The sequence below is a fragment of the Nymphaea colorata genome, chromosome 3 (genome assembly GCF_008831285.2).
Source record: "Nymphaea colorata isolate Beijing-Zhang1983 chromosome 3, ASM883128v2, whole genome shotgun sequence".
In the NCBI taxonomy this organism is placed as follows: Eukaryota; Viridiplantae; Streptophyta; class Magnoliopsida; order Nymphaeales; family Nymphaeaceae; genus Nymphaea; species Nymphaea colorata.
This window is the reverse complement of record NC_045140.1, coordinates 22649411-22667150: the sequence shown is the minus strand read 5'-3', so window position 1 is coordinate 22667150 and position 17740 is coordinate 22649411. Positions and strand designations below refer to the sequence as shown.

General features: G+C 40.4%; 1 protein-coding gene across 1 annotated transcript; it reads left to right on the top strand.

Moving 5' to 3' along the window:
• The first annotated feature begins 12302 nt into the window (after window positions 1-12302).
• On the top strand, window positions 12303-17208 carry LOC116250865 (metal transporter Nramp2-like). The gene is made up of 4 exons (XM_031624837.2): window positions 12303-13014; window positions 13422-13558; window positions 13691-14343; window positions 16515-17208. Exons 1-4 carry the CDS (start codon window positions 12479-12481, stop codon window positions 16770-16772), a joined length of 1584 nt encoding a protein of 527 aa, XP_031480697.1. The 5' UTR covers window positions 12303-12478; the 3' UTR covers window positions 16773-17208.
• Window positions 17209-17740: the final 532 nt, after the last annotated feature.

Here is a 17740-nt window from a genome sequence, read left to right as displayed (position 1 = left end):
TGTTACTTGGTGCCGCCGTCTGTGAGGCGGAAACGGCAAGGAAGGATATGGACTATGGAGTTTTCCTTTTCTCCTTTTCCTCCTCTTTTCCCCAAGAACCGATCGAGCTTGTCTGAAAGGGGAGGAGTCTGTTAACCCCGATCGTCCATCCTCCACTATTTTATTATGAACCAACCGGATGACGGCATTGGTTGTTCGAGACGCTTACTTTCTTCCGGAAATAAAGAACGTATACAGATGCTGAGAGAGGGAGCAGAGTTGTTAAGAGTCCCATCGGTTTTGTTAGTTGAATTTTTTGCGCAAACATATTGTAATCCGCCTGAGAGATTATGTCGTATCTTATTCTACATTAGTTAATTTTTGAAGGAAAAAAAAGGCCTTCCGAGGGTCGACGGACCACTTAATGGGCCTACCCTTAATTTGTCTGCTAGTCCAAAATCTTGGTAGCCGGAATCTTTTGCTGCTACCGTTCAACCACTTTAGTTCAAGCAAATTTTGAGAAGGTGCCGTGCTGATACCTGAGCTCAAAACAAGGTGCTCATGCGGCAGACCAGAATGGAAGTGGAACCCCTGGCCAACCATCGTGGAAACCGTGCCAACTTGACCTGATATTCATGGATCAGTACCACTAAGTTTTCAGCCGGGCCTGAGCCCACTCTGCTTAGCGCCTCTGGTTGAGAATCTTGCAGTGGGGCATGGCTTGGTTCTAAAGATTAGTTGGCTAAAAGATGAAATTCGTCAGAAAAGTTGCTGTGAATTTAGCCAGTGTGTCTTGTCATAAAAGGCGAAACTGCCCGAGCGAGCAAAAACTATAGTGCAGGTAGCAGGAAGAGGCACCTGATAGATATGCTTTTTTGACTGATGGCCCCACGAAAAAAGGGCTGCATTCATCATGGCACCGCTCAGCCTGAACCCGTGCAGGCTGCGCAGGCGGCGATATATCTTTTGGAAATTCTCATGCATTTTTTCACGATAAGTGTGTGTGTGTGTTTTTGTAATTTTCAAAAGCAAAAGAATAGAAAAGAAAGTCAAACATCTCAAAGAATATTGCCAGCATTTCAGAATATCATATCTTTATCATGATATTGTCGAGATACTACTGTGCCATTCTTCTTGTTCGTTTCAAATGTTAATTTTCTTATGTTTCATTTTTTCAGATTCTTGAATGTTTCCAACTCGGAAAGCTACCCATGCAGACTGCCAATGGAAGTTACTCCACCAGAAGGGTTCAATCAATACTTAGAGGTCGATCGCTCGGCACTGTTTGCATGGATTGACAATTAACGGGCGAGAGCGAGGAGCGAAATAAAAATTAGGTTTATCCTTTCGAAGATTTAAGTTTCCCTGAAAAACAAGACTCTCAATATTCTCCCTTGTAGTCTACTTGTTATCGAGTCTGCAATTCGTCCATCTTCCGTAACACTGACGTGAATGTGCCACTCTGCGTTTCAGCAGCGTTTCCTGCAATTACTGACCTTGCTCTCTGTGGCAAACGAATGAAACCATGAGAGAGAGAGAGAGAGATCAGATCGTACTCACTGACAAAGATAAAAGGACTGCCTCCCGTGCATATCGAGGGACATGAACTCGACAAAGATCGTCATTCCAGCTCTCAAACACATTCATTTCACTCTCGGATATATTTCTCCCTGTCCTTTCCAATTTGTCTGAATGAAGCATTCCTTTCAAGGACCTGGGAAATCCTACCTCCTCTTTCATTTTTCACCAGAACTTGCCCCCACTATAAAAGATTCAATCAGGTCCAATTCCAAATGCCGTCTATCACTAAAAAACAGTGACTACATTGTCATTAACAACAGTTTATGATGCGACAATGCTTTATGATGGTTTTTATGATGATTTGCGCTCCTTTAAGCGACAAATTTTATGGGGCAATTGGAAGACAACATCATCTAACCTAGTTCTGTGAAAGCTTGACTTTATAAGAGTCAAGTTTTCTAATGATTTCTGAAGGTCAAGTTGGTTGACTTGTTTGAGTCGTATTTTATTAATAACGAGTCATATGAATAACCAGGTTTTGTCAAAAATAAGTTTTTATAACACCCAGGTTAATGTGATGGCATCCAAACACTCTAAAATCTTAATTTTGGAGTGTCATCCAAAAGTCGGCTCAAATTTAAGCCGCCCCGCAACAATCCAACATCTGAGAGCATTCACTTCTCCTTTCTCTCTCTTTCACACACACACACACACACACACAACACACACACAGAGAGAGAGAGAGAGATGCTTTCTTGATCAATTTGCCACTGTCATGTTATCCTGTGGAATGCGATGTTGAACCCTCATGACTGCAAAAGAAAAGCGATAGTGATTGAGGCCATTAGATCACAGTTGGCGAAAATTGGTTTTCTTATCGGCCCGGTTGGTCCAAATAAGGCATGTGATATGTGAGATTCACCTGGTTGAACACAGTTGCCCCCACAAATCAGAGTGCTGCCCAATCATGCAGATCTTGCATGTTCACTATCCGAGTTAATTCCCCAACAGAGACACGGCCTAATCACTCTCTCAACATTCTTATCATTGGTGCATCTCCTCATCAGTGAACCATCTTGCTCGCGGCTTAAGCTGATTAGACAGTTTTTAAAGCCGAGATTTGTGTTCGGGCCGTAAAGCCAAGAAATGACAGCGACCTGAAAATTTTTCTTGCCATACACGGTAACAACTTTTCACTAAAATGTTTTCTTGCCATCAGAGTTTCGAACTGCCCCCTTAAGAAACATTTCATTTAACTGGTCTCACAGATTCCTTGTGATTACAGGAAAAGTAATCATGTAATCGGTTGCAGTCGCCTGTGAGTGGCGAGTTGGGCAAGCGACATAAGTCTAAGTCATCCCCAAGTCGTTGCCGGTTCAAAGAATTCACTTCTGCACTTGCCTTGCCTAAAGTGTACACACTCTTAGTGCTTCGTTCACTTTCTTTTGTTCTTCTTCAACTCTGCTCTGGACCACAGAAGGATTCTCTCACTCTATCTCCTTTTTGTGTTGGAGCTCCTGTACGAGGGCCATCCCTTAACATTCACCTGCTTTTCCTTCAGGAGTTGGATACAGATGCTGTCTCCCTTCTGCAACCGATCCCGACTACAGATACAACTGGCTATGAAGCATGATGCATAATTACCAAACTTCCCCTGTGTCTTGTGAAGCATGAGGCAACATCTGCATTTCATGTTTAGTACAAAGTTCTACAAGTTGACGGAGGTCAAGAGTTCGATCCCCGGAGGACACGCTTTACGCACCTCTTCTTGTAGCTTGGTAGGGAATCTGCCTAACCCCGAGGTTGGAGATGAAACGAATAATGGAGGTCAAGGTGCATGTGCTTTCACGTCAGACAGGAGGAAACCAAGTTCACAAAAAGAGCTCTTGTACGCAAGGGAACCAAAATTCGATCAAGTCCTTTCCAACATTGAAGTCATGTAATAAAGCCAGGACAATGCTCATGAAGTACATTTTCTTCAACTGGCCTACTGTAACATGGTTGAAAGCCATGGGGTTGCTAGTTTACAGTATACTAGCGGAATGAGATTTTTTAAAGCTTCTTTCTGTTTTTGCTACTGTTTTTTTTCTGCTAGTTTTGATTCGTCTTACATTATAATGAATGTATATGATGTTATGAGGTGTCCTTGTTGTGCCTTAATATCATGGACGAATTATCAGCGAATGGTTTATGATTATTGACTTATCAGTTTAATCTTCTTTATGTGAAGATGGAAGAAAACTGAAGGACCTTTTTGGGGTCTGTCTAAGGCTTTTAAGTTGAGACTTCAATAGTTGGGGTGCATCACTTGGCTTTTAACTTTAATTCCTGCTTGACTCTTGAAAAGGAAAAAAACTTTTACACTATTCTTGCATAATTACCCGAACACTGACAGTGCATTTCAGTTCGGTGCACAATCACTTTCAGCACATTACTTAATCGCATACAATTTTGACTCAACAAAATGCATAATGAAAGAATTTTGACCATAACTCCATTTGGACTTGCACATCCAACAGGAAAATGACTGTCGATGATGGAGAGTGAGGCAAAACAAATCCAGGAGCCAAACTGTATCTCAAAGACTATTCCTATGAATTTACACATTCTCCAACGCGAGTTTGCTGTTTCGTTTCTAAATAATGCGCAATTATCTAAACAGTCTATACTAACAAATGCCCCTGGAGAAATGCAACTACACTTTAGAAATCTAACTTTTGAGTTTCATTTCAAAGCTCTTCTAATATAGATTCAATCTCCATTGTTTAAAACCAACAAATCCACTGTTAGGTTGAGTTATTTAGATACACAAAAAGGCATTTCATAAGGACTGGAAATTCGATCATGTGAAATTTTCCAAATCTGATGGATTTGTATAGAAAATCGATCGTTAGGAGTAGGTTTGCAAGATTGGGACTGTGAAGATCAGATGTGGTCAGAAGTTTGAACTGTAGTTATACACTTTTTTGCGCAATTGCCTTGTACCCAATAATTTGTCTGCCTGACCTCTCCACTAAGGCCAGGAAGCACGAACAGGAACTTCAGAATATGTTACAGTAAGGAACATTGTCCAACCAGGAAAGCATTATCTCTGCCTTTTAGTGTCTCTCACTTCTATGCTTTCTGTACGGTCGATTTCCTGTATATGAATGAAGCATAGTCACTCTGCGTGGTAGTTAGCAGAGGCTAGGACAATGGATCTGTGACATGGGCAGCAATGACAGCGAGATCAATGGACTCTTGTCTCTTTTCTAAAAGAGTTCAGACAAGACTTAATTCATGACAGGGTGTCCACAGAGGTGTCTTGTCAGGTCAGGCTTTTCACATGAATCCTTTTCTTTCTACACTTGAAATTGTAAACATTGGTGCTTCTTTGTGGAAGCAAAGACTGAGGTCCATGTTACCACCCATTTGACCTTGAAGGGCCTCCAACCATGGGAGATCTTCACCACAGTTTTCATTCTAGTGTACCTTTATCAGGACTACTTGGCGAAGAAGATAAACTGGGGATGTCAATTCAGGTGGTGACGCCAGGTTTTGGGCAGTGCTGGTGGTGCCTGAGAGATGGCATCGTTGATGGTAAGCTGAACAAGAACATGCTTTCAAAAGGCACTTTACTTTTCTGCGCTTGTACAGGAAAAGAAAGGGGAACAGGTTCCCTCTTGTGCTTGATATCACCCTAACAGATCCACAGTAAGGTGCTTGATGAGGGTAGGGCCCAAATGGAAAAGGATCTTGGGGGAGAGGGAACTGATAAGATCAGGAAATAAGGTGGGGTATCACAAACTTGAGATATTGTGTTGGGATTTATGCTGGGGGGAGTATGCAGGATCCGGATTCTTTTGTCCCCTGCCTTTATGGACTAAATCTACAGTGGCCTGAAAGTTCATATTTGGACATTGTTTAATAAACTCAGATGAAAAGGTTGGCTTTTGACCTTTTAGTTCAGGCTAGTGTTCAAATCACTGGAATCAGTCCTGTTCATGTGATTTGCCATCAAAGTAGAAATTGATGGGTGTCTTCATAAACGAACCATCTTCAGTTCCAGGAAAGATGAACCCGCCTAACATTATTAGCTTCTGCGCGTGTATGAATTCCGAAAGGGTGTAAAAGTGTACAAAAGAAAACAAGAACACATGCGTGTACGTAGAGCCCATCAACAATAGACGGGCATAATTTGCCATACGCAGAATCCCTATATCATATGCCTGCATTATCCCGGAGTGCGAATATTAATATTTTATAGTTTCTGTATGTGATGAAACAATCTTTTCGATGCCTTGGCTTTTTGAAAAAGTAAATAGCTTTTGCGTTCTTTGATGGTTCCTCATCATCCAGAAACAGAGAAGAAATAAAACACGGCTTTCGTGATAAAAATGCTTAGTGAAACAATCACAGATTGGTACGTATATGAAGGAAGAAGCAGCTAACACGAAAAGGACGAGTTCCATTTGACTTGGTAGAGCATTAATGAAATTAAAGAACATTAAGCAGGCATATTCGAGATGAAAAGGTCGAGCTTTTGCCCAAACATATAATATATTCTCTGAATTTGTGATGTTATCTTTCTTCTGTAAGCATCAAAGAGATCTTGAATAGTACCTGCTTCTGAAATTGGAGATAACAAATACTAATGCATGATAGTGATCATTCAGCTGCCCTAAGCTTCCTGCAAGCAAGGAATCATTTCCACAAAGAACTTCTGTAAAGGTTTAATTTGTTCAGTAAGAAACATGTTGTGGTGCGCTTCTTGCGATGACGAAATGTCTGCTTGGCATCAGTGGTGGAGCCGGAAAAAGTTTGTCGAGGGACACTCGTTAACAGATTTTAAGGGCACCATGTACATAACAGAATAAATATTTAAAAATATTAATAAAAAAATAAAAAAACATTAACCAGTCCATATGTAGCTCCGTCTCGTTGGCATGTTTCGTGGCAAAGATATCCCACGTTATCCACATGGATACACCACTTGCTATATATATATATATATATATATATATGTTCAATGTTACCAAGTGCTTCATAGTTGCCAGATGATTAGAAATTCATCGCCAAAAGAACTACCAAATCACCATAGACCATCATCACATTTTATAGATATTATCTAGTGATAAATTTTTAATATTTAACCATTCAACAACATTAGGCATAGATTAAATATAATATATTTGTTTATTTGTTTATCTATTTCTACTTGTCTTTGGCGTGTAGAAATATATACGGCAGCATCTTTGCTTGAATCGAACGCATTGAATAAATGTTTGACTTGTTGGTAGTGGCAAATTCAAATGAAATCTCCATGAATCCTTCTTCATTTTGAAGATATCATCAGAGAGGTTTAACGCAATCCACGTCGCAAAACCAGAGGAGAAGAAGAACCAGTTTTTGGCTTTCAATGTTGAAACGGAGGTTCGTTTTCTAATCTTCTGATCTCCTTTTTAATCTTCTTAAATTAAACCAGCGATCAATAATATCTTCTTATTGTTTTTTTTTAATATTTAACTTTCCTGTCCTTAGTTTCTCCATAATTATAAAATAAGGCTTATTCGGAGATACGTGTAAGCAGACCTCAGTCAAGTGACTAATTATAGTGGTATGCACTCTTACTTAAAAATAAAGAGAACGGAATATTTCAAGCTACATCTTGTCATTATACTATTTTTTAAAATAATTTGAAAATATTATTTTAAATTACGTTTTATACATTTTTTGGTTAATACCTTGTGATCTGTCGAAGTGTTTTGAGTTTGACATTGACAAGAATAAAAACTATGAGGAAAGAAAGAGAGAGGCAAGACAACTCGGGTGAGTCGGATCCCACTTTTCGAACCAAAAGCTCTTTTGGTTCCTTCTAGGATCCAGGACTACTTCGGTGCCTCGATTATTAATACGTTAATGTATTTGCAACATAAAGAGCGGTCTCTAGCTTGGAGGCCGTTAATCCCATTATTGCACTTTAACACTACTGGATTCTGACTTCTTTCTGACTCAGTCACAGATTCAAATGCAAAATTGTGCAATACGAAATTTGGATTCAATTATTAAGTGGATCATATTTTTCAATTATCAAATCTAAAAATTTGAGTGTAAGATCGGACTGTCAAATCTAAAATCCGAATTTTTCTATCCAATAGTTAAGGGACTGTAGTATTTGTCCTCACCATTTTCGCGATCATTCCCAAACGAGGTAAGTGGAGTAAGTTACTGGATGAAAGGAATATCGAGATGTTCTCCTGAAGTTCAGCTGGTGAAAGGGTTGTCTTCTCACCGAATTTTTCTATCTGATCTGTTCTGGAATATGGGCGTCCCTCCAGGCATCGATCGACGTCCACACATGGGCATCGTCCTTTCTCTTCCCCAAATGCAAGGCGACTCTTCTTCGTTCAAGCAGTAAGGCCTCTGCTCTACTCCCATATCAGTGGGCAGGCCTCTCTATCATTGAACCAAGTGTTTCTTTCCTTGTCGGAAGCCATTAATCTTGGAAACCAGAGCTCGCTTGCATGATTGGAGGGCTGAAAGATCCTCGCTTTTGTATTTTCATGCTCCTTGAATACTGCACAACTGCCTTTGCAGACAGTCGTTGACAATGTTTTTATGTCTTTGCAAACTTAAACGATTATTCCAACTCCTAGAAGATTTCAAAAAGCAAATTCTATCTCTCTTCATTAGATGCTCCTCACTTAACACTTTCTATGAACTGCACGATAGATTCACCTGCTCTGGAAGCTATACATAGAGGATCGTCTGATTTCTCCATCTAGATTTGGATGGAAAAATCTTCCAGTCTCTCACAACACACTGCCTGTCTAACACATTGCATTGAGCACCACTCAATGCATTTCATGTGCATGTGATTAACGGATGGTGGAATGGCTGAAAAGATTTCACCTCTTTTCTCTCTCTAGATCTTTATGTGCTCACCGGTGTATGCTCCTGCCACAAACATATCTACAATTCTAGACCTGATTCATGGAAAAACAAAAAAAAAATGGCATACTAGTCGGAGAATTTGACTGTTTACGTTTTGTGGGTGATTTGTAATTCCAGGAACGATAATATTTATAGGAGTGAGGCTGTCTCGCGCATGAAAACCTCCATTTGGTGTGATGTCTGATTAATTTCTCTTAACCTATGGAAAAATGGTAATATTTTCGACCTTTTACAAGAATTAAAAGCTAATTTTTTAAATGTAATCTTTTTTTTCCAAGGTTCAACTTTTTGTTTGAACAATGTTGTTTTCCTTTCTCTATATATATTTATATATACGGTCGTTGGTCAGAGTGACATTTTATATTGTTAAGCGCAGCAACAGATGACCTGATACTGACTCATATTAGTATTTCACTGCCTGTGAAAAGGACTTAGGGGCTATTAGATCCAAGGTGGAACTGTGATGATCCGCACAATCGGGTTCAGATCTAGACGAAATTCTTTTAAGCCAAATGCAGATATTTTCGGAATCTTGGATTTAAGTTTGAATGCAATTTGGATTTGATTTTTTTCTTTGTTCTAGATCTATACCTACTTCGCCTGTAGCATGCCCCAACCAAATTAAAAAAAAAAAAAAGAAGTCCGCCCTTGCGAAAAATCCTGGCTCTGCCCCTGGCGGCAGCAGTGACGTTCACTAACTTTGCGGGATGTTTGGACTTCGTTCCCTCATCAATTGCGGATCCGTAGCTTGAATAGGGTTTATCATTGTGGTCCAGATCCAAGCCGGTTACGAGGCACCGGTACGGTTTCAAAGTCAAACAAAAAAAAAAGTTTTTTCCATAGAATTTGGCCATAACCGGTAATATGATAATGTTCATGTCTTACACATTGAAAATTCAGCAACCACACCTGACCAATTTCATCAGTTGGATCCAGGATTAGCAAGGATGGAATGTTGGTTGGATCTCGATAGATCTGAATCAGAACTGAATCCGCAGAACCCAAATCTAGAACCAATCGGATCAATCTCAGGGGGAGACGAACCCGAACTCAAACAATATGTTCAAGCACTGCTCCACAAACTAGAAGCCCCAACTTCCACGTTAAGATTTCACATCCGGGTCTGCTTGCGTCGAACTTGAAATATTGACTCCATTTTAACTTGAATATGCGCAAAATCCGTTTTTGAATCATCTGAAATACCATGTATTCAATGAAAAGGTTCACAATCAACTAATCAAATTTGAACGACCCACCTAATGAAGAGAGCGAAACACTTGATAGCACCAAGGAATATATATATATATATATATATATTTGTTTATTTATTTATTAAAGAAGAACGGATGGTTGCGTCCATAGAATTGGCAAAAGGTTTAGTATATGTACTAAGCTTGAGCGTCGATGGCCTCGGGAAAAAAAAAAAAAAAAAAAAACTTATTATATTCTGCCCCTTGTTTAAGGCATCTGGATTACTGGCTTGAAAATGATTATATATATTCGGGGATCGCGTGAAAGATGAGGTGCCTTTGTAGCCATTGCTTTTGTTGTTGGAGTCCACAAGGCACGAGTTTGAACCATTGGTTTTGCCCTATCCTTTTTTTGGCCTTGCCTTTATCGGCCTTATGCTGAAACCGGTTTGGACAAACAAGTAGTTTTTTTTTTTCCTTCAATAACTTTTCAACGTGTATTAATTTTTAATTGTCAATGCATTATTGAAAAGTTCATGTTAATTAAGTTTGAGATTGTTAGAAACTCTCATTTGTCAGCTTATATTTTTAGTGTCGCATATCTTGATTTGACATAGATAAATGCAAATTGTTTAAACACGATTTATGTATGAAATACCCATTTAAAAGTTGAGAGTGTTTTTTATAAATATTGATTTGGTTTTTTTGTATTCTCTGCTCCATGATCAAGGTAAATAAGATGAATCACAGGAAGCGCCTCCACCCAACCATGAACTCTCTTGTTCAATCCTTGAGAGTGTTTCCTTTTTAAAAGTGCACATTTGGGTTGCATTTTATCCTATGTATTTGCTTCAATCTTTAATTAAGGCAGTTATGTAAAACAATGTGCTACTGTTTTCATTGCCAAACGACTGCACATTGTTTGAAACATGCTTTGCAAGAAACCAGCATGTTCCTTTCATTTTTGCTGTGTGCTGCTGCACCGGTGAAGACAAGATAAAGCAATTTAGGTTTTATTATTAGTGTTTCAAAGTATTACTTTTTAGGAGTCTCTAATAAGAAAAACATTGTGTTCTCATTGAAACACACCATAACTACAGAGGCTGTTTGGATCCAGTGACGAAATGTTAGATATATCCATACCGTGTTTTCAGAAACAAGAATATCATGTCCTTCAAACACATCTTATTGAAATCTATGTTCCAATGACACATTGTATTTGTTCCTCAGGAACAACTCATTCTTCGAATGCGTGTTCAAGTTTCGAATCCATTTACGGGTGCATGCTGCATTTATGACCCCCTTTTTTTTTGTAAAAATGTGAAATGAATGAAGTCATATATGGCATCTAAGATTAAATCAACACTTCCAAATCATTTATCTTTAAGGGGGTTGCTGCAATAGCTTGTGATGGAAGTTGGTAGGCAGCTAGTCGAATGTCGGGGACATCAACTTATTGCACTGTAAAAAGAAGTCACTAATATACAAGTTTCGATGAAAACGGGCTGGAAAAACCTTTTCATTAATAATCAGAGCACCGATATATAAGCTAAAGCACAACCAAAACAACATTTCAAGACACTAAAAGCATGTCATATACCCTAAAAAAAACAAGGAGATGGATATGGGTTTCGGCTCTTTGGAGAGCAGTAAATCTCCTCCAGAAATGAGGGTCATTCAACATGAACCAGCATATTCAGTTATGATCAGGGCCGGTCGATTTAAAGCAGGGTGAACCAGGTGCGTACCAGACAAAAGTGTGCCAAGTCCATGAACACGTCCGGGCTGTTCTGGGCTCATGAACAGGGTGGGCGAACCGGGCCCGGCCCGCTGCGCATTGGTCCACCAATTAAGGATTTGCCCCAAGGACAAAGTTGACAATGTTCCGCATAAAAAAGTCGACGACCCGTCGTTGTCGTCGATTTCAACTCCTTTGGGCCAGCAAACAGCGAATAAAATATCGCCTCGCGAGTAAGCCCAACATAACATGCGGAGAACGGGAGAGCAAATTTTATTTTGAGAAATATTCACATAGGCGACTGTCTTTGGACGTTAATTCCAAATGCGGCCGATCGATCGAACTTTTTGATCTTTCCGCGTAGGCCTTACTTTTTGCTTGTGAAATCCATCTTTTCGCTTTTCACATCGGTAAAGAAAAAGGAGCAACCACTTAAATGGAATTACAAGTAAAGGCATCGTTTAAATGGAATTTCTGCGACCGACAAAAAGGACACCTACCTAGCCAATTTGAGCATTCGCCATTTTGGATTATGTATTCAAGTATAACCATTTTGATGTATCCAAGTAGTTTATTTACCAAACAAATGTAATGCATTAGGTTAGAAACTTCCAACTCTCAAGCACATGCCGCCATGTTGAGCATTTCTTCTTGAGATAGGATAGGAGTACCTCTCAAGATTTAAATATGGGTGAACTTATAATATTAAGTTGCAGTTATTTTTAAGAGATACTGAAGACCCAAATTCTCAAATATATAGACTTCCTTTTTGGTGTACCATTTTTATAATTAAAAGCTTTTGTTTTGAGGTCTTAATTGTTTACATTCCTGTAGAACCTAAAACCAATAGCCGGCGCGTACTGCGACGCCCAGGGCAAATCCATGGCTCCAAATCACATAATATATTCATATTCCCGCCCTCCCCACTCAAGCCTGGCCAGTAGGGGGCGCAAGCAACCCAGAACCCCCGCCGACGGGGAACGTGGCGGCCACGCGCTTCACGCGTGCCCAGAAGCCTACAAATTCCCCCACCCCGGGAAGTCCCGCCCGCTCTCTGAGATCTGTGCGTGTGAAGAGAGAGAGCGAAGAGGACGCGAGGGAAGAAGCTGGTGAGGGGATGAGTCCGGTTGCAGAGGAGGAGATGGAAGAGAACGCCCTCCTCGCCTCTGCCGACGACGACGAGGAGGAGGAGAAGGCGTTCGAGGTGCGAGAGAAGGTGGTCATCGGCATCCCGCAAGAAGACGGCGACACGGATGCCTCCCCGGCGTTCTCCTGGCGGAAGCTCTGGCTGTTCACCGGCCCGGGGTTCCTCATGAGCATCGCCTTCCTCGACCCGGGGAACCTCGAGGGCGATCTCCAGGCGGGGGCGATTGCCGGGGACTCGTTGCTCTGGCTGTTGCTCTGGGCCACCGTCATGGGCCTCATGATCCAGCTGCTTTCCGCCCGTCTCGGCGTCGCCACCGGCCGGCACCTCGCCGAGCTGTGCAGGGATGAGTATCCGGCAGCGGCGAGGGTCTCATTATGGCTGATGGCGGAACTCGCTCTCATCGGGGCAGATATCCAGGAGGTCATCGGCAGCGCCATCGCTATCAAGATCCTCAGCAATGGCTTCTTCCCTCTTTGGGCTGGCGTGCTCATTACCGCCGTCGATAGGTGAGGTTCTGTTATCTTGCTGGATCTGGGATGATGGCATGGTGTTTATAGAGTTTCCTGTTCTTAATTAGGGCTTCTGCAGTCGGAAATTAGGTTTTAGCCCTTTTACAGAATCAATTTCGCATGTCTCCTCGTATTCACACACGCTTTGTCCTAGATTAATTAGTACACTGCGTATAATCTGGGCTTTTTTCGTATTTGAAATTGGTTCTCCGGAGCCGGTTTTGTTTTTGGCTGATTCAACTAGAAATTTCGTTTTTTTTTTTCCAAAAATGGTGTTTGATTCCGGCATTAGAGTTTTCTTGATTCATTTGGTCCGTGCTTGCATTTTTGTGTACGATTTTCTTTGGCAGTCATTAAATTACTTCAGTGTCAAAGTTTTTTATGTGGCAATGAATTCTTCGCAGCTTTATATTTTTATTTTTGGAGAACTATGGGGTGAGGAAATTGGAAGCTGTATTTGGAGTATTGATTGCGACCATGGCTCTTTCTTTTGCTTGGATGTTTGCAGACACCCATCCAGATGGAAGGCAATTACTATTGGGTATGACATATACACGAGGGAATCTGTATTCCCTTCCTACTTATACGTGTTCTAAAAGTATCCAGTAATTTCTATTTTCTTTTTTTATTTGTGTGAAAATAGATATGTTTTTTTTTTTTGGGTTATCTGCAGGTGTGCTGGTCCCAAGGCTCAGCTCCAAAACTATAAGGCAAGCTGTCGGGGTTGTAGGTTGCATAATTATGCCACATAATGTATTCCTGCATTCTGCTCTCGTCCAATCAAGAAATATTGATATAAAAAATAAGTGTCGAGTTCAGGAAGCTCTCAAGTATTACTCAATCGAATCGTCATTGGCACTGTTTGTCTCGTTTATAATAAATCTGCTGGTCACGACTGTTTTTGCAAAGGGTTTCTATGGGACAAAGGAAGCCGAAAATATTGGTCTTGCAAATGCTGGACAGTACCTTCAAGAAAAGTATGGAGGGGGAGTGTTGCCGATACTTTACATTTGGGGAATTGGATTATTAGCAGCTGGACAAAGTAGCACAATTACAGGAACATATGCTGGACAGTTTATCATGGGTGGTTTCCTCAATCTCCGCATGAAGAAATGGATGAGAGCTGTAATTACAAGAAGTTTTGCCATTGTGCCCACGATAGTTGTTGCGTTGGTGTTCAACACATCTGAATCTGCTCTTGATGTATTGAACGAATGGCTTAATGTCCTTCAATCACTGCAGATACCATTTGCTCTTATTCCTCTACTTTTTTTGGTGTCAAAGGAGCAAATCATGGGCGTTTTTAAGATAGGATCTGTCACGAAAGTAAGTGGCTTTGTTCCTTATCTCTTTCAAGTCTTTCTTTGCAGGCTTACAATTCACTGACATTTAAAATTAGCTAATTCCACCATCTCACCTGGTTTTGTATGCAATATTTAGCTTACATATGATTGGTTAGCGAAGTGACTCCGATTTTGCATTTTTAGTTCTTTAAAGACTTATTTCAAGGTTGTATATATATATATATATATATATATATAAGTGTGTGTATGCGTGTGTGTTTTCTTGCTTGGGCTGGTCTGCCTGAAAGCTTGACTTGCAAGTAGGCTACTGGAAAGCTCCTTAGGAGGAGCTCAATTCAGGTTTGTCTTTAATTTTTTTTCCCTTGGTACTTTGTGCTATCTAGTTTCACAAAGTGGGAAGATCTTTCCTTTTTTGTCTTCTGGCATCATATCCTTATTCTCTTTTGGGCAAGCTTATTTCTGATGATGCTATGGTGATAGATGCTAGGGTTCCTCCACAGGCTTAATCCTCAATTTTTGGAAGTTGGAATTTTTGGAAGTTGGAAGTGTCCTCTGGCAGTTCATGAAAATCAAAAGTACAATACTAATGCAGTATTTGGCTCAGAGGTGGGATAGAAACTCTGATGATATAATTAAGATACAGTCTGCTCAAGTAATGTACTGGCTATGTTGTAGTGATGAGAAAGTTCCTGTTAGATAGAATAATCAATTTTGGGTGAATTTTCATAGGTTAATAGATGCTCTTGCAACATCTTGAAATCTGAACTGACTCGTTGGATAATGTTGATCACCAAAGCTATATCCGCATGCCTGTAGGGAGGTTGGCTTCCACTGTTTGGGCAATCCACTTTACTTTTTTCTTAATGGTTAGTGCAGACAGGGGGATAGAGCATTTTTCAGTTTATAGAATATCTAACGTCCTAAAAGAATCTCAAGGTTGGTCAGCAGTCCCATTGTTGATGGGGTTTGGAAGCAGTCCATATAGCAGTTTGACTGCAAGGCGAACAAATTTTCATAATGATGGAACTAACTTTATCAAACAGGACGAGCTTCTACTGGTTAAATAATAATGTTTTGTGTCTTTTTCTCATTCTAATCACCAAATTCGTTCGATTCAATGCTACATTCTGATCTTCAGTCTGTTGGTATTAGATGATTTTTCTTGTGCTCAGAGAATATGAGTAGGTTTACATTTTAGCATGGTAAAGCAAGAAGATGGCTTGGATGTGGACAATGCACCGGTTCTCCATTCTGAGATTTAGACTCGAGAAGGATTCTCTAGATGGTTCTAACGAAAGAGGGCCAGCTTTGTGTAGCTAGTGTAGTGGTATAGCTGAAGATACATTGTCTTCTATGAGTGGTCAATGTGGGTGCATAAGGCAATGTTGACATATCCAGTTGCAATTTTGATGCTCTAATCTGGACTCCTACAAAGAGTCAAACACAATGTTACTTTTTTGATCCACATGTCCGGCAGAAAGGTTGTTCAGATGGAAATGAAATTATGCAGCATGGTAAAGAGCGTGCATCTTGGAGGCACAATGGAATTACTGCATGTACCAGTTTATGTAGAAGCAGTAGCAAGCAAGTATGGCTTCAAGATGCAAAATCTTGCCATGGTAAGTGGAACTCTACTGCCTAGATATGAAGTGTTCTCACGTATGCAGTATGGACTGTATTAATGGCTAGTAAGGAGCCAAGCACAGAACTGAAACTCCATAGGCAAATTGCAAGAATCATATGCATTGAAATTTTGAAACTCCCAGACACAATTACAAAGTGAGGCACATATACCACACAAACTGAAGAACTGGAATATAGTTTTATGTGCAAAGAAAAGTTAGCACTTAGTCAACTAAAAAGCTGGTATGCCCTTGAATACGTCTTCTACAACCTTTTGACCAAGGGAGTGGGCGTTCGTGTTTGCTGTATGTAAGATGTGCATCATTGTCTGAAATTGTGAATCAGTAAAGTCTGTCCCAGCATTGCTTGTAGAAAAAAAAAGAAATAAGAAGATTGATCCTAGCATCTGATACTGATATAACTACTGTGTTATCTTTCTTTTATTGCTTAATTGGCTTTATATTGGATTCTTTGCGGTTTTAGACCATGACTTTTGTATTTAATTCACTGGATCTCTCCTGTCCACTTGCTGGAAAGACCTCGCTGATTCTGGTTATGTGGCTTTCTTAGGTCATCGCATGGTTTGTGGCCTCACTGGTGATGGTGATCAATGGCTATCTTGTTTTGGATTTCTTTTCTAATGAAGTCAGTGGTCCATGGATTGGTGCTCTATTTTGCACTGGTGTAGCCATATATCTGGGCTTCGTAGCCTATCTCATCTCATTTGGAGCTCGTGCAAGCTGGTCCGATGTCTCTTTGCTGAAATCCTTGCCCATGCTTAGGAGAGATGAACACCGGTTTGCAAGTTTGATCACACTTCATGTTTGAACGGATCTGAGGAATTATATGAAGGTTGCAGCATTCCACAGCTATGCACTTGAGGCTTTCTAGCCTTCAGGAGTTTTGTACCATGATGTTGCAAGATGCATCAATGCCCTGGATCCTTGGCGGTTGGCTGATCCGCGATTTCTGTGATAGGTGATGTCGCCATTGTCGTGTTGATTTAAGGATTGATCAGCCAGAGGATTGTCAAAAGGCTTGATCAGCCAGAGGATGGTCGACACCAGGGACATGAGATGCTCATCTTGTCACTTTACCCATATTTCATGTTCTGCGGGATAATTCTTTTGGAGACATTGCAGAATTCGGATGACAAAAGTCACAAAACACGTTATGATGTACAATGCGTTTCACGCATCACCACTACATGTTACCTAATAGCAGTAAATTAAATCAAAGCTGATCGTTCCCCGGCTTTCTCTCATTTTCTCTCTTTCCCTCTGTCTCTCCGAATTTAGGAGGTCTGACTTCTGAACTTCAAAGCTTCACAAAAGTTTTAAACCTGGTTGGCGACATCTGTAATACTTATTGGTGCTGCTCGATGCAAGATCAAGTAACCTGATTAGCCCGATCTGGATGACTATTTAAATGCATGTCTCCGAACTCCATCCTAGCTTCTTCCTTTTTCACCTTTGGGCGATGTTCTGAAACTTCTTCTTTTTTTTTTTTAGGTTGGCTTCGGGTTGATGAATGTTATTCAGCCCGTACCAGGTGCTATCAAACTAGAGCGTGGATGCTTCTCAATTTGAAGAGCTTATTGCACGACATTTCTTCATTTTCAGTCTGACCCGATTGAAACTCATGAAATGATGAACGGGAAAAGAACCAACGATGCCATAAATTCACAAAACTGATAATGATTCAAGAACCATTGAATCGTTTGTGGTTCACATGAGACACGAGAGACATAACAATTTAAAATCTCCTCAAAAATTCAATTTAGAAACTAACTAATA

What these genes read in the sequence shown, in the direction of transcription:
- LOC116250865 (XM_031624837.2), top strand. Translation starts at nt 12,479, where the DNA reads ATGAGTCCGGTTGCAGAGGAGGAGATGGAAGAGAACGCCCTCCTCGCC. An exon ending in TGGAAGGCAATTACTATTGG is followed by an intron (nt 13,559 to 13,690) that starts GTATGACATATA and finishes GGTTATCTGCAG; the next exon opens with GTGTGCTGGTCCCAAGGCTC. An exon ending in AGATAGGATCTGTCACGAAA is followed by an intron (nt 14,344 to 16,514) that starts GTAAGTGGCTTT and finishes TGGCTTTCTTAG; the next exon opens with GTCATCGCATGGTTTGTGGC.